Genomic DNA, 17,309 nt, shown 5'->3' on the forward strand with positions numbered 1-17,309 from the left:
TTTACATAAGGTAGCAATGAGGTTAGGAAGCGATGGAGTTTTTAGTTAGCTGAACCTTACGTTTTTAAACTTTTTAGAAATTCAGGTTTTCTAATAAGCATTGCTCTTGCAGATTGGAGAAGGGGCATGGAGAGAAACCGGCATATAGGTGTTTGACTAGATTAGTTCTTTTCTTTGGCCAGTCATACCACATAACTGATTGTCCATCAAATTTAATTTTAGGGTTGAGCCAGATAGATACTAGGTTTTGAGTTGTGAATCCTTCTTTTAGAATGGTAGTCCATTCTTAGAATAGTTATTCCTGATGTATTTAGAATGGGCTGGGTGAAAGTTGTTCATATTGATGAGTAGTCTGACACATTAATTAACTGATTAATGCCTTGTTTAAACAAGAATGCCATCTGGTAGTTCCCTAAGTTGGAGAGGTCCATACCCTCCATATGTTTAGGTAGTCTACGTTTTTTGAGTGAAATGCTTGGCTTTTTGCTTTGCCACAAGAATTTGTTAAAGATAGTATTCATTTAGGATAAAAAGTCTTCATAGATTGTCTATGGAAGCCTCCTAATTAGATAGTTGACTGTGGGGGAAATTATCATTTTAAGGGACTCTGCTCTTCCACACGACAACAGATATTTGGGTGACCAATCGTCAAGAAATTTGTTGACCTTTTTGACAGAAGTCTCTTCATTATGCTTGATGGTGCTAATGAGGTCATTAGAACATTATATTCCTAAATATCTGGTGCAACCAGTCTGCCATGCAAGGCTGGAGATTCCTAATATATTTTTATTACCATTATTATTCAGAAGTTTAACCTCTAATTTGCCTTTATTTAGTGAATATATTGAAAACTCCCTAATAGATGTCATTAAGGCAGTAAAGGAAGAGGGGGCATCTTCAGTGGTGATTATAATATAATCTGCATAAGCAGCTATTTTTAGAGTGGTATTTTCAAATGATTGACCGTTTATATCTTCATTTTCCCTTAGGGTATGGGAAGGTTCCAATGCTAGGAGGAAGGGGGAGGAAAGAGAGGGCATCCCTGCCTGGTTCCTTGTTTAAGATAAAAGGGTTTGGAAATTGTGCCCCCAGCTCTTACCCTGGCAACCGGTTTGTGATAGGGTGCCATTATCATTTTGATCAAATGTTCGCTGAGATTAAATTTCCTAAGGACAGATTACAAACAGTGCCAATCTACTTTGTCAAATGCTTTTTCCATGTCTAGTGTAATTGGCACTGTAGGAGTGTTTGAAATTTTGACTTTCTCCATGACGTGGCAGAGTATTCTTGTCCTGGATATTCAATTTTTTTAGAAATCCGACTTATGATGGGTGGATCAATTTAGATATGTATGTTTGTAGTCTGGAGGAAAATATCATAGCATACATTTTACAGTCTAGTTTCAGCAATGAGATTTGTCTGTAATTTTTTGGACGCATTGCATCTTTGCCTTCTTTGGAGATCACAGTTCTGATGGCCTCCACTTGGGTGCCTGTGACTTGACCGGTACTGGCAATGTGAGTAAAAAGGTTAACAATGGTGGGATAACTTCTGTTGAGTATGTTTTAAATAAATGTGTACCCGTCAGAGCATAGGACTTTACCTACTTACATTTTTTTAATAGCATTAACTATTTCCTCTTTCTCTATTGGGCCTTTGATCAGGTTAATTTCTCCTTCCATTAATTTGTGTAAACTGGCCTCATTGAGATACATATCACACTTCTTGTGGTCTATTGATATATTATTAGCGTATAGTTCCTGATAAAAATCTCTGAAAATATCAGCAATTTTTTCAGGTTAGGGTGGACCAGATCTTTATTGTCCTTCAATGCTTTTATAGAGTGTCTATACCATCTCTCTTTTAATTATGCTGCTGGTTCCCCTGGTTTATTAGCTTTGCATAGTCTAATGTTTTTTTGTTTTATTTATTGACCCAAATGCCTGGACTAATGCTTAATATTTTGTTGTATTCATATTTTTTCCTAACAATCTCGTTTAGTATGTGATTAGTTTTAGAGGATACTCACTGTTTTTCTAATTCTATAATTTTCTTCACAAGTTCCACCAGGTTGTTATTGGCTTCTTTGTTTATTTTTGATCTAATTTTAATAATCACACCTCTTACAGTAGCTTTAAGTACCTCCCATCTGATTAGGTCAGGGAAATAATTTCTGTTATTCTCAAGTAAGAAGTTCTGTATACTTTCTTCTATTAGTTGGACATTATGTTGGTGATTACATATCTCCTCATTAAATCTCCACTGAATTTGTTTGTATTTGGGGACAAATCTTTTATTGACAGTGTAATGCAATAGTGCAGTGTTTTTCAACCTTTTTTGGGCAAAGGCACACTTGTTTCATGAAAAAAATCACGAGGCACACCACCATTAGAAAATGTTAAAACATTTTACTCTGTGCCTATATTGACTATATATAAAGTAATTCTCTTGAATAGGAATCAAATAAACACAAATAAAGTATTTTATAATTACTTTATTATGAAATAGTAAGTAAACAGAAATATGAAAAATTATAAAATACTTTATTGATCAGTGCGCAACCTGGGCCTGTTTGGCTGAACACAAAGCTGATATTCTGGCTGGAATCGAAGAAAGACACACACGTAGCTCTTCGTCAACAGCTCTCAGTCTCTCTCTGTATTTAGTTTTTATAGCAATCGTGCTTGAAAAGCACATCTCACACAGATATGTAGTGGAAAATGGGAGCAATGTCAAAATAGCTTTGTTTGCCAGAAGGGGGAACTCCTTGGCAGTATCCAACCAAAAACTGTCCAAAGGTAGATCAGCAAATCTTAGCTTGAAACCACGATTTTGTCTCAGTTCAGTTAGTTCCTCCTGCTCCTGTAAAGTCATGTCCTTTCCACCAACTGATGCTGAGCTATAAGGGTCCCTAACCCAGTCAAGGCATTCAGTGGAGACTGAAGAGAAATAAAATGACAACTTCTCCTCGAGAGTTTTTAAATGTTTAACTATTATCTCACACAGTGCAGCAGTGTGAACACCTTGCCATTGCTTGGTGAGTGTGAACATTTCAAGATTGCCACTTTCCACGTGTTGATGCCAGAGTTGCACCTTTGAACGGAATCAATTTATTTTATCTGTACTTGTAAGCAGGTTTTCATTTCGGCCTTGCATTCGTGTGTTCAGTTCATTCAGATGATGAAATATATCTGCCAGGTATGCCAGCCTTGCACACCACTCATCACTTGCAAGCAGCTTTGCGTAATCTGACCTCTCATTTGTCAGAAACACTTTAAGTTCCTCCCGCAGCTCATACACACGAACCAAGACCTTGCCACGCGACAACCACCGGACCTCCGTATGAAACAGCAAGGTTTTATGCTTCGCTCCCATCTCCTCACACAAAGCTGCAAATATGCGACTTTTCAGGGGTCGTGACTTTACAAAGTTTACCATGCGCACAACATCATCCAACACATGAACTAGGTCTGCTGGTAAAGTCTTGGCTACGAGGGCCTCATGGTGTAAAAAACAATGCGTAACAATCATATCTGGATTTCTTTCCTTCACTCTGCTTACAAAGCCTTTGGTGCGCCCGACCATGGCTGCAGCTCCATCGGTGCAGACACTTGTGCAGTTTTCCTCCTTGTTCAAGGTATTCTGATGTGACCCGAAAAATTTCTTCTCCTGTTGTTTTTTCTGGCAATGCCTTGCAAAAAAAGAAGTTTTCTCTAATTGCATCACCATCAACAAAACGCACATTGGCCAAGAGTTGAGCATGTCCACTGATATCAGTAGACTCGTCAAGTTGCAATGCAAATTTCTCACTGATACGGATCTTTTCCAAAACCACACTTTCGATGTCTGCAGACATGTCATTAATACGTCTGGAAATTGTGTTGTCTGAGAGAGGGACTTTGGCTATTTCCTTAGCTGCTTCAGGTCCGAGCATCTCCTCTACAATAGCTTTGCAGGCGGGAAGTATTAATGTCTCTGCCACACTGTGCGACTTTTTTGACTTGGCTATAAGTTCAGCAACTTGATAGCTAGCTTTAAGAGCTCTTTCATTTACCTTTGTTGTTTTTCTCATGAAAGTTGCCTGTTTCTCCGTGTTTTCACACAGGCGAACAAAATAGTACGCATTCTTGTTTTGAAGCGAAGTGTGTTTCGTTTGGAGATGGCGTTTAAGTTTGCTTGGGACCATAGCACTGTTAGCTAGCTTTTCACCACACACCACGCACAGTGGAGTTGGTTTGTTTGCATCTCCGGTGAAAGTCAATCCAAATGAAATATAGCTTTCGCTATATTGCCTTGTGCCAGAGAATTTGCTTGAGCTAACCATCTTTGCTTTCTTTTGATCCCCACTCATACTTGGGCTCTCATCTGGCTCCAAATTTTGTTCAGAGTCCAGTTCTTTCCTTTTCAAAAACGTGTCCATCACTGCAGTATCTCACTGTCACTCAGTACTTACTGCGCTTGTCTCCTCCAGATAGCCGCTGTCCGTCACACTCAGCACTCTTCTGCGCATGTCTCCATCCAGATCCATCAGTCAGCGCTCTTCTGCTCTTCTGCTCATGTTTCCTCCAAATCCAGATCCATTGGCGCTCTTCTGCTCATCGGCGATCTACTGCGATGTCTCCTCCTGTCCTCCTCCTGTTAGTGTAACAGTGACACCGGAGCTATTTATAGTCCTTAACATCAGTGGTGGGATTCAAAAATTTTAGTAACCAGTTCCGACATTCAAGCATGGTTTAATATTTTTTTCTTTAATGGCAAACAAAAACGTTGCGGACCGTTCTCTGCTCAGCGGGGATCGATCCGCTGATCCCCGCTGAGCCGGCGGATGACAGCTCCGTCTCCGCACTGTGTGCGGAGAGGGAGATGTCAGAGCCCCGCTGCTCTCTATGGGGAATCGGATGAGAGCGGACCACCTGTCTGCTCTCATCCGATCCCATCCGATCTGATCCCCACCCAGGACGGATGGAAAATAGGCACAGGTGATGGAATAAGCATGGCACAGATGGTATACTAACTATACTATAGGCATGGCACAGATGGTACTATAGGCATGAGGAGGAGGAGGACTGACAGGAGGACTCACTTACCGGGCTGCTGCTGCACAGGGCTGGACTCACTCGTCTCTCTTCCGAGACCCGACCGTGACCGACTGGTTCCAGATGACCTCCTCACCTCACTCTGCACCTGCGGCCTGGTCTGGATCCGGATGCGGTCTCTCTGCAGTGCCGACTCCCGCCGAGTCCTGGTCTCCGTCCGTCTCCTCCTGCTCCGGTCCTCCTGGTGACTCGAGTCGCGACGTCTTCTTCTCTCCGCTGCTGCGCACACTGTGCTCGGGCGGGAAGGAAGTTGGAAGATGATGTCCTACTGTGATAGGTCCAGGCTGGAGTCTGGACCAATCACAGCCCGGACATCAGAAAAGTGGAGGGTGTCCCCCTGAGGAGCGCCAATCGGCGCCCCTGCTGGCCGAGGGTGGGGTCAAAAACCCCACCTCCCCCCCATACCCAGGACACAGTCCGGCGCCCGCCGCCCTTGTGGGCGAAAATTTGACTTTTTTTTTTTTAAATCTTTCGAATTTTTCAATTTTTCCCACGGCACACCAGGCACACTAGTGAGCCGCGGAACAGTGGTTGAAAAACACTGCAATAGTGATCAAAGATTACTCTGGTTGCGATCATCGTTTGTTCAACCCTGCTAATTGCGTATACCGATAATAATCTTTACGGCAGTATGCTTTGTTAGGGGCCAAATAGAAGGCTGGGTTTTGTGTCCTCCACATGTCAATTATGTTAAGTCTTGAACACAGGTTCTTTAAAGGCTTTATGGGCTTTTGCAGTATTTTATGCACATTGGGAGTTTCTGTTGAGCATAGGAGGTTGAAGTCACCTGCAAGAATGATCATGGCTATGTCTGGGATTAAACATTTGGGTAGACAGTTATGATTAAGCATGTTTCAGGAGTTTGATTTTATCCCTCAAATGCGCAATATAGTGGGCTCTATGGTTGACATGTTAAGAGCACCCTTATTTTAAATATTGAGCACCATAGACAATCAATGAGAATACACATCATTTATCGTACAATGAAATTGTAGTGAGTTCAGCGTCCACATGATATAAACTAGTTATAAGCTCCATAGCCTCGCTATGTGGGGAAATCATCCTACCTTATCATCGCAGGAAATTAATACACTAGAAGTAGCTTGTATCAGTGTTGTTGAAACTGGAATAACGACGTACATGTTGTTATGTAATAGACTCATAATGAACATAAATTAGGTATGAGCCACAATATCAATGGATATTTATCTTGATATTTCTGAAATAAACCAACCAGAGTGACAGAACTCAACACTAGCGGAGATCAGTACATTACTCAGCGGTATCAGTGAAGAACACAGTGCTTATAAGTAAGTCTGGGCAGTGAACTCCACTCCGCTCGCGGAGTTGGCAGAGTTTTCTGCACTCTACGTTACGCAGAGATCGCAGAGTTCTGGAAAACTCCAGGCGGAGCAGAGCTTTTTTTCCTCCTTCACGCTCGTCAAGTTGGTGAGCAAGGAAAATCCACATCCCGGTGAGATTTTCCTCATTCGCGATCATCACCGTTAAGTTGGCGAGCGTGAGCATGGAAAATCAACCTCCCGGTGAGATATCCCAACGCGGGCAGTCAGATTTCTCACTGCGAGTGGTCTCATATGCTCGCGACAGCTTGCATTGAGAAAAGCTGCTGCTCGAGTAAAAAATCTACTCGACTGGCAGAAAGGATGATGCGCCCGCTTGCGCTGTGCATGGTGCCGTTTGCGATGATTGTACAGTGAGGACAAACACCTGACACTGAAAATCACCGCGAGCGGCATTAATCTAACGCACTCCGCTGCTTGCAGAGCTCTGCGTAGCACAGCAGAGATTTCTTTGCAGGCTTACTTATAAGTTGCCACCTAGGAACTTCAAAGTGATGCATTATTAAGTAAATAGACACTTAGCATTTTTGAACATAGTAATATTCCTACGTTTTTTTTTACTTTGAATGCATCCTTATATGAGGAGGTCTCCATTTCACCCTCTTTTTCATCATCCAGAAACTGGGAGAGCGTTGTTGTCATTGAAAATATGCGAGACTCCCTGAATTATTACTCTGTATGTGGTCGGTCCTGCAAAGGACAATTGGCGGTTCATCGCCTTCAGACGAGGACGCAAGAATAGAAAGCCTTTTCTGGTCTCTACTGTGGATTTAGAGTAGTACTGCAAGATAAAAATCCTATTTCCTTTCCATTGTATATGGTTGTGTATTCGTTATGAATTATAGTATTTTTCCATGTGCTGGGAACGTAGAGGTTTACATACAATTGGAAGTGGATGAGTTTGGTTGGGGAGTTTTTGTGTTGGTACTCTGTGTGCTTTTGAAATTCAGTTCTTTTTCAAACACAATGGCAGTTTTTGGGGCACCAATTTTCTAAGAACAAGATGCATGACCCAGCTGAGTCTTCTGCACCCTCTGCACCCTCCAGGATGCCAAAAATACAGAGATTCCCCCCACTATTCCTGTCTTCAAGGGCGGCTAGTTCTTTAAAGAGAGACCGTTTCATAATGTTAAGTGCTGAGATTGCCTTATTGGTTTTTACTTCAGAGTCTTCTAGGCTGTGGATTCTTCCTTCCATTTCGGCGATCCTGCAGTTGACTTGTATTATGTTGGATCGGATAGCACAGATTTTATTCTGCATTGCATGTGTGTTGTCTTTTGTGGATTTGGTAAGATTGTGAACCTCTGCTAATTTCTTGATGGTCATATCCATTGTTGCGTTAATGTCATTTTTATTTATGACAAGCGAGTCAGGGTTGGGAGGATTTGCTTTAACTCGTTTCAGGTTAGCTTCCCTTTCTTTCTTTGCAATGTTGTATATCCTGTCTGCAGAGATGTGAGTGATTTTGATTCCATTTGTGCTTGTTTCTGTGCACCAACGATATACTGGATACATTAGTCGCAAGATTATGATGGCGACTGGTGGTAAATCAATAGATGCCTGTGTGTTAGTGAGACTGAGATAGTCTACGGAAGACAGAGCAACCAAATCCGTTGAATCTAAGCAATTTCTACTAAAGTAGGGCACAGTTGATCATCACTCTTATGCTGAGGCGCTCATACACTAGCTATGTCAGAAGTTGATATATTGTGTCAAGCGAAGTGAACTGCACATAAATAGCGCTAGATCAGGGCTCCCAATACTCTTGTTGCACTTGTGATTCTGTGGATCCTACATAAGGTGTCAGCCTCTTTTCCACACCACCTTTAAGGCTGGATTATGTGGCTACACAGGGGGACCGCACAGTGATCAGAGAGAATCCAATGACATGGGCCAGAGGCGGCTTGAGTCCGGAGCAACTCAGTGCAGTTCTAAATGCGGTCTCACTGTGGTTGTGGGTAGGCTTCAGCCCTGCCAGCCAGGTGAGAGAGTGATGTGCCCTTCCTGTAGCAGAGCTGTGCTAGTGCAGGGGCTGCCATATTGGCCGTAATGACTGCTATTTCATTAATTCATTGATTGCCTCAACATGAGTGTTGTCAGATTGTGGGCTGATAAAACACCACAGTCCTCACTAGTCACACTATGTACACAACTTCAGCACCACTACAAGTACTGTCGATTGTGAGACTCGAGTGGGTTGTGCTCGCTATGTTGCCATTCTGTCCTTATTGGGTCACCGCTCACATTAGGGTCCGCAGGTACAAGCGTTCAGGCAGTGCGCCTTGTGCAATGTTTCGGGTCCCCCCGCCATGTTCAATGTAATTAGTGTCAACTGATATCTGGCCACAGCATGTTGTATGGTTTAACAATTAGGTATTATGGTGGCAGGTCTTATTCCCAACCCGGTATAGGCCGTGTATTATGCCCTATATCATGCGCTTATGCTCCGCTGCCGCTGAGCTGCAGCGCTGAAGAGCCTCAGTGTCTCAGTGCTGAGTTATGTGCTGATTTAGGTGTTTAGGCGTGTCAGCAGTGTTTCAAGCACTTAACTGGGGTTGCTGAATGCAGGATGGCAGCTCATCTTCTCAGTGCGACTGAGCAGTGCCATTTTGGTTAGCTCTGAATATGACCCCGTCACATGGTGATCGCTATCGCACATGCACATATTCTTAAAGCCGCAGTCATTCAGGCATGGAAGGAGGCTAGGCACACAAGTGGGTCTAAAATCGCTTACTTGAGTGAAGTAACTTTTTTACTGCATGCAGGACAACTGGCTCCCCGCACCTAATGTAAGCTGTGAGGCGTCATTGTGGTTCCTGCGGGGCCTTTATGGACCGTACTTAGGCCACGTGAATTACCTCATAAGCTGTTTATTGGTGTTGTTGTTAGCTGCTCCTAATGTGCACGGGGATACTTTGCACCCAGTTTAACTTCTTCTGGCATGTTGCTGGCTGTATTGATAGAGATTTTGTTGGCAAAGCGTTCCCATGCTGTGGAGCTGCAATCTCACATCGCCATCTTCCTCCTCGTCCAAGCCACATCCCTGCCACAGAGGACTTCTAATTTAAACATAACACATAAACAGATATATAAGAAAACAACTCGCTGGCTGAAGAATGGGCATCGACCAGTACGTGCAACAGAAAAAAACAAAGGAAGCAGATACGGAGTGGGGATTCTGTTTCATGTCCTCAGACAATGGGAGGACCTTATATTAACGGATGACGTGAAAAGTCCTTTATTTTTCTAATGGCTTGGAATGGCAAACTGTGAGATGGGATGCACCTCAAGGAATATGATAAGGGAGGTGGACGAGGAGCAAATAATGTCCAGATTACTTACCGAAATCCTCATTACTCTAAGTACTACTCATCCTCGACCCAGTCATTACTCATGAGGTATATTCCACTGACAGGAAACAAAACAGGAACAGCTTGATGGCTCCACTCACCCTCCTGCCAGAAGCTGTAAGTGGGGTGGCAAAGTGAGCTAAAGAACGATGATGGATTCAACCCAGATCTGTGACTGGGGGTGAGTGTTTGCAATGTTCAGCACTCCGTCCATCATCTCCTTGTGTTTGCTATAATTCAATAGCCAGAACAAAGCACTTCCTGACAAACCAAGCACAACAAAGGCCTGACACAGGGAGGGTGGGTGGGAAACATTTCTGGGTCTAGCATGAGTAGGATTTAGAGTAATGAGGATTACTGGTAAGTAATCTGGACATTACCTCTATGCCCCTCGTCCTCGACCCAGCCATTACTCATGAGGCATACCAAAGCAAACACCATAAAGCAAAAGCCTTTGGAACACTGGCATAAAACAAATCAGACAGCACACAGGAGAGAAGCGCACCACAGTGAAACTTTAATGGTATGAAAGAATCAACAAGGACCACAGCACGCAAAACACCACACCCAAAATTCAAAAGGTCAGTCAGAGCGCAATTCAACCTGTAATGCTTAATAAAGGTAGACTCAGAAGCCCAAGTCCTCCCACGACATATCTCTTCCAAAGATACCCATGAAAGGCAGCCCAGGAGGCCGAGACACCCCTTGAGGATCGGGCCTGCACACCCACATGACATGGCAAACCAAAGCCCTGATAAGCCAAGGAAATTACGGCCTTGATCCAATGACCCAGGGTAAGCCGAGCAGCAGCCTTTCCACGGCCAGCCAGCCCAAAAGCCACAAATAGATTGTCAGATGAGCAAAAAGCCACTGACTTATCCACATACACGGTTAAAGCATGCTTCACATCAAGACTGTGCAACAACTGATCCTCAGGAGAAGAAGGAGAAGGGTAGAAAGAGGGCAATACCAACTCCTGAGAGGCATGAAACGTGGAACGGACTTTCTGCAAAAAAACAGGATCCAAACGCAAAATCACAGCATCTTCCACAAACCTCAAAAAAGGAGGGGAACAGCGCATAGCAGAAAGATCCCTAACCTCCGAGCCAAGGTGATGGCCACCAGGAAAGCCACCTTAAAAGACAATAACTTAACATCAACAGAGAACAATGTCTCAAAAGGAGAGGACTGCAGAGCACGGAGAACCAGAGAAAGATCCTAGACAGGCACCGAAGAACGTACAACAGGAGAAGAGAGAGAAAAGCTCCAGAACAACTGAGACACCAACAGCCCATCTGAAGAGGACAAGGAATCCAGATCCCAGAAAGCCTGGACAGCCCCCCCCACTAGCCCTTCAGGGTAGACAAAGCATAACCCTTATGGAAACTGTTAGAAATGGGGGTCTCTAGTTAGAAGGTTGTTACCCTGTGCAAGTAGGGACCCTTCTTCCTAGTCAGGACAAGGGGGATACACTACTGAACTAACCCCTGCTCACCCCCTTAGTAGCTTGGAACGAGCAGTCAGGCTTATCTGAGAGGCATTGTGTAAAGCATTTGCACAAAATCAAGAGTAATACAGTGAAAACACTACAAAATGACACCACACCAGTTTTAGAAAAATATCCAATATTTTATCTATTCAAAACAATACCAAAACCGATAAAAAATCCACCATACAGTTAATATTCAAATATAGACTTAAAATACAGTTCCTTGAAGTCGATAGCTCCGTCTGGGGCTATTACGGCATCATGAACAACAAATCCAACCAGTTCTGGCTAATTGTGGAGTCGTGGGCCAGCAAAGGTGTCGGGAAGACCCGCAAATCAGTACCTTTTATAAATGTAGGGCGTCGTGACCTCTCGTGGAGCTTTGAGGAGCCGTCATCGGCATTGGCAGGCATCAGTTCCAGAGGTTGGTGCAGGAGTCGTCGGGCCCTTGAAGTCACACATGTTGCAGATCGAACTCCTCGCCGTTGAAGTCGATAGCACCGGTTTCGGCAGGCATCAGGGCTGCAGTGCGAAGTACAGCAGTGTGGTGTGTGGTGCCCTCAGGTCGCGGTGCTGGCAGCGACTCAGTGATGGTCATCCAGCGGCGTCTGTGAGACCAGGGCTGCGGTGCAAAGTGATGCGGTGCTCATCACAATGCTGGCAGGTCATGGTGCAAGCAGGGGCGTTGTCGTTGCTAAAGGGCTGTCATCAGCTGATGAACTGGAGTTGATGGCGCCGGTGTCGGTGGGCTAAGGCTAGGATGCGGGATGAGGATGGTGCATCGTGTGACTTATGAGCGCTGCCCTCAAACCAAGGGGAAAGCAGCGGTGTCGATGTTGGCGTGGAGCGTCATCGTGATGGATACCAGGGCGGCGGTGTGAAGCGAGGCGGTGCAAAGTGCGGTGGCCCCAGTTCACGGTGCAAGCAGTGGCTCGGTGGCGGCATCAAATGTCGTCATTGGTGACACCAGGGTTGCGGTGCAAAGTGCAGTGGTGCCCTCTGTGGTGCCTTCCTTCAGGACACGGGGCCGGCAGCGGCGTTGCTGACGGCATTGGGTTGCTTTTTCTTCTGTTGCAGCACAAAATACACAGTTCCCAGTGCTGATAGCAGATGAACTTGAAGTCTTTGCTGTTCCTGGGACTTCTTGAACATGGGGCAAGCTCTACCTCAAGCTCTTGGAGAAACTCAAACAAAGAAGTTGCAGAAAGTTCAGTACAGTCCTTTCTCTTTTCAAGACAGAAGCAGCTACTGCAGGCCAACACAGCAAAGCACACAGTAAATTGATAGTTCCTCCTCACAGTTTCTCCAGCTCTTCTTCTTGGCAGGTTTCTGAGTCCAAAAGAGTTCTAAAGTTCTGTGGTCTGGGCCCCAATATTTATACCACATTTCCCTTTGTTCTCTTGTGGCAGAGAGAGTCTGTGCTCAGCCCAAACCACTTGTATCCTCTCTGGTCCAGCTTCCTAGCAGGAGGAGGAGACAGTATTGTCCAAGGCAGACCAGACCTATTCAGGTACAAAGAAATCTCCTCCCACTACTCTAATTACAACCCAGGTCTATTCAGCCCAGCCCTAACTCCTCCAGGAGAGGCAGGACACCCCTCCCCCGTCCCCCAGTGGCTGTCTGAAGATAATGCACATCTCCAGCACCTGTCACTCCAAAACCAGACAGTCAATACACAATCCAGCAGAGGCACATCGGATGGCTAAGCAAGAAAATACCCACTCTCTAAAAGTGGTATTTTCAAACAAACAAAATAAAAATCACCTTTACTAAAAGATGCATTTTTACATTCTGAGTCCAGCCATACTAAACTCCATTTCTCTATCTTTTCCCAATGGGAAGTTATACTTGTAAGATGTTACAAAGTATCTTCCATTCTATCCTATCGGACAGAGAGCCTTTCAATAGTGACAAAACGAAATACACAGTATTTCACTAACTGGACATATCACACATACCAGTACATGTCATACCTTTCACAGACACTGCACCCTGCCCATGGGGGTAACTTGGGCCTACTTGAGGGGTGCCTTCCATTTAAGAAAAAGGAAGGTTTGGGGGCCTAGCAAGTGGGTGCACTTCCCAGGTCGACATGGCAGTCACAACTGCACCCAGACACTGCAATGGCAGGTCTGAAAACCCTTTGAAGAGCTGCTTGTGTGGGTGGCACAACCAGTGCTGCAGTCCCCACTAGCAGCATTTGATGTACAGTCTGTGGCACACCTTGTGCACTCTACTAGGGACTTGTCAGTAAATCAAATAAGCCAAACATGGGAATACCAATCCATAACATAATTTATAGTTGGAGCACTTGAACTTTAACACTGAACAGCAGTGAGAAAGTGCACAGAGACAATAAACCAGCAAAAACAGAGTCAAATCCAGTAGGTCAGAAAACAAAAAGATAGGGGAAACACGCCAAAAGATGCCAGGTCTAACAGAAACCATCCAAAAAGAACAGTAGAATCTCAGAGACAGAACAATAAGTAGAAGACAGCCCATGACCAGAGCTCCAGGTGTCGAAAGAAGACCAATGTTTAGAATAAGAAGACAAAGTGGACCTCCTACACGAGGCTTGCATCACAGAAATAATGTAGTCAGGTAAACCCCGACCACCTAGAGACTGCAGTTCAACCTCCAGACTGCTAGGCTGCTAGAAACCTCTGGAACCCCAAAGCCACAGGTACATGCAGATACGCATCCTGAAGATCTAAGGTAGACATTACCCAGCCGTCCTGAATCAATGGTATTACACGCAGCAGGGTCTCCATTTTGAAGAGAATCTTCTGGACAAACCTGTTCAGGGGCCGAAGGTTGATCATGATCCGGAAGTCACCCATGACCTTCGGCACCAGAAAGATGACTGAGTAATTTCCCTGACCCCACTCCGACCAAAGAACAGGAACAATTGCCTTCTTCCAAAACAACAGCTGAACCCACTCCAACAGGGCTCGTCGCTGCAACCCCTTCTTCCTTCGGAACCGGAGTCCGCACCTTGCCTGTCACAGTGGGAGGGGGGGGTAGGAACTCAATCTGGTAACACCGGTCCAGGACATCCAGCACCCACAGGTCCATCGTTGTGAGATGCCACACCACCAGGTAATGGTGCAGTCTCCCAGCAACCTCTGGCAGCCCTCCAGCAGAACTGCCTTGGAATGTGGCTTAGTCAGGAATGCTGATTCCCAGGACACACATCAGGAGCAGGCTTCCTCAGAAACTCCCCCTGGAAATCCTTCCCAGGGCCCTTCTGGTTGCTGAAGGAATTTCTCTGCGGACAAGAGGGCTGCTGAAAAGACTGCCGAGGAAAATAATGACTCCTTATGCTGCTGCTGACGTTGAAAAGAAAAGGAATGCTTCCGTTCCTTGAACACCCTGTGCAAATTCTCCTCCAGTTCCGTACCAAAAAGACGAGGACCAGTAAACGGTAACCATAAAGCCATGGACTGTTGAGCAGCATCAGTGTTCCAACCCGTTAGCAGCAAATTCCGCATCGTAGCAATGGATGCACCAGATGACAGAGCTGAAGCATGAACAGAGTCAAACGCAATGCCAGAGAGTAACTCAGCCTGACTTTCCATGTATTCCAACAACTCCGGACAATGACCAGCATCCTGCATAGTGGAGAATAAGGACGTGAAGTCGGGCAACAAAAACTGCACCCCGAAACCGGTCCTAGGATGCTTGTTTCCAGTCCAGGGAGGACCTGGCTTGGCAGTTCGGGCTGGACTGTACCCATGAGGCACAGGGTCAAGACTGATTTGTATATGGCTGGGTTCAAACTGGAACGGCATGGTGAGCAAAACAACGATGGATTTAGGCCCAGATCTCTGTACTGGGGTGAATGTATGACATTGTTCTGCATTCTGTCCATCAACTGTTGTTTTTGCTATTGTATTATAGCCCCTGGCAGGAGGATGGGTGGAGCCTTCAAGTGTTTCCTGTTTTGTTTCCTGTCAGTGGAATATACCTCATGAGTAATGACTGGGTCGAGACCGAGGGACTTAGAGGTAATGCATTGATAATGACTCAGGCGTATAGCAGAGGTCTCACCTGTGGTGGTTAGTCGAACATTATAGCAGCAGCGGTGCTTAATTTGAGCCCGTGGTTGCCAGTGCACTTTTTGGGGGGCGGGGGGGGGGGGGCGGGGCAGCACTTATTTTCTTGCATCAGATCTTTACAGAGTGGAAAAGATGGAAAAATACACAGATTGGAAAGATGGAGGAAGAGAAAGGCGGCAAAACCGTCACAAAGGGAGAAAGCAGGAACTTTCAAGAGGGGAAAAAGGGGTTGGGAGTGTCGGCTAGTACATTAAAGACTACCAGCCTTGGTATTCGGCGCCCTACTGTTTAATTGCACTGGCCGCAGGCTTTTCAGCAGTTTCTGGCCCCTGCACTCTTTTTTCACAAATTAGACACTAGGCAGCAGTTTGACCAGATCACGTCCCTTGCGCTTTGCCAGCAATGGTTGGTTAGCTTTGAAAGTAATGAAGTAGGCATGATGGGTAATGAACCTTGATGCTCTTCTCATACACTGCAACTCGTTGTCATTCTGAAAGCGTTCAGCATTTGAGGCCGAAGCAACCGTTGATTAAAAAAATATAACACCAGTTGAACATCTTTTCACATATTTACTATATTTTTTGTTGAGGTTTATCATAAATGTACCCTTCGTAAACAAATTCTGAAGAAGTACATTAAATAATCGTATGGGTTCAAATGTGCGTTCAATGAATAGAAAGCAACAGCTAGGTCAGTCATTTTACATTCATGGTGTGACCATGTGACTCTGTAACGCATGAATTCGATTGCTGTTCATTTTCTTGTCAAACCCCTCTTCAAATACCTGTTCCAGCATTTTTCATTATGTTTGACTGAGAGAGAAATCTCAGTAACCACTCTTGCGATTCATCAAAAGCCTAAAGGACATTCAAGGGCAAACGTTTGAAATGCGATATTTTTTCATTCCACTAGATGGCAGTAAAGATTCGCGTTTGCCTGTCTGAAATAAGCAGCACTGGAAGCGCTTGGCAGCTAGTATTATTTGCCATGCATAGCATGTTTGGTTTAACACAAAATGAAGTGTGTGTCGGCTTAGTTTTGTGCAGACCGAATTACCAAACAAATCTAAAGTCTGTGAAGCTTTTCTGACATTGTTTGCTGCATTTGTTGCTATTTTAGTCTCTTGAAATGAATAATGCGGGATGGCTGTGTAGGAGTATTTTAATTTCACCTGAATGTAGAGAAATACATACTGTTGACTTTCTTCAAATGCAAAAGCTATTTTTAACTGCCCCTGATATGGCATTAAATTTAGAGGGTCATTGGAGCACAAATCAGCACGTAAATAATAGGCCCGAGGGGAAAGGATATCATGTTATTCTCTCCTAAGTGAGCAACTAGAGAAAGCTTGACTATATTATTGTTGCTAAAGGTATTTATATAACAACAAGATTAATCTTCGCCAAAACCCCTCTAGACCCAGTTGAGAAAAAACCCTTACATGTGCTTTCCGTATGTTGCCCTAGGGTTGTCGCAGTCTTTGATCTGTCCATTGTTGACAGTCACAACAAATGATGATTGTTCAAGCTGCAGCATCACACGCACAATAAATATCTAAACACTGGCTTCCCTTGCAGCACCTATGCACCATGAACAGCTGTCACATTTACTTTCAATGAGTGTGCAAACAATATAGACATATCTGATGTGTCTAGCAGAAACCCCGGCCTCACATAAGTCTATTTGATATTTTGAATTATGTGTTTGGTGAGCAGGCGGTGACAATATACTTTCACACAGTGTGTAGGAAGGACCCAGACTGTGGTGCAGTGAAAGGGACACAGACGCCTCTGGTCGTGTTCAGAGAGATGTTATAGGTGATACAATGCCCTCTCTAAGGGCCTCGTATGCACACCCCATCTGTCCCCACGCCCACACAGTGGCTTACTGCAACAGTCAGAGTAACTCCAGGTGCTTGGGAGGAGGTGTTGCTGTTGCTGATGAGGAGAGGGGCG

General features: G+C 44.8%; 1 protein-coding gene across 1 annotated transcript; it reads right to left on the bottom strand.

The window, feature by feature from the left end:
• Positions 1-3,499: 3,499 nt before the first annotated feature.
• On the bottom strand, positions 3,500-4,420 carry LOC146797702 (zinc finger BED domain-containing protein 5-like). The gene has a single exon (XM_085627633.1). It carries the CDS (start codon positions 4,418-4,420, stop codon positions 3,500-3,502), a length of 921 nt encoding a protein of 306 aa, XP_085483759.1.
• Between the last annotated feature and the right edge of the window lie 12,889 nt (positions 4,421-17,309).

The sequence above is a fragment of the Triturus cristatus genome, chromosome 9 (assembly GCF_964204655.1).
Source record: "Triturus cristatus chromosome 9, aTriCri1.1, whole genome shotgun sequence".
In the NCBI taxonomy this organism is placed as follows: Eukaryota; Metazoa; Chordata; class Amphibia; order Caudata; family Salamandridae; genus Triturus; species Triturus cristatus.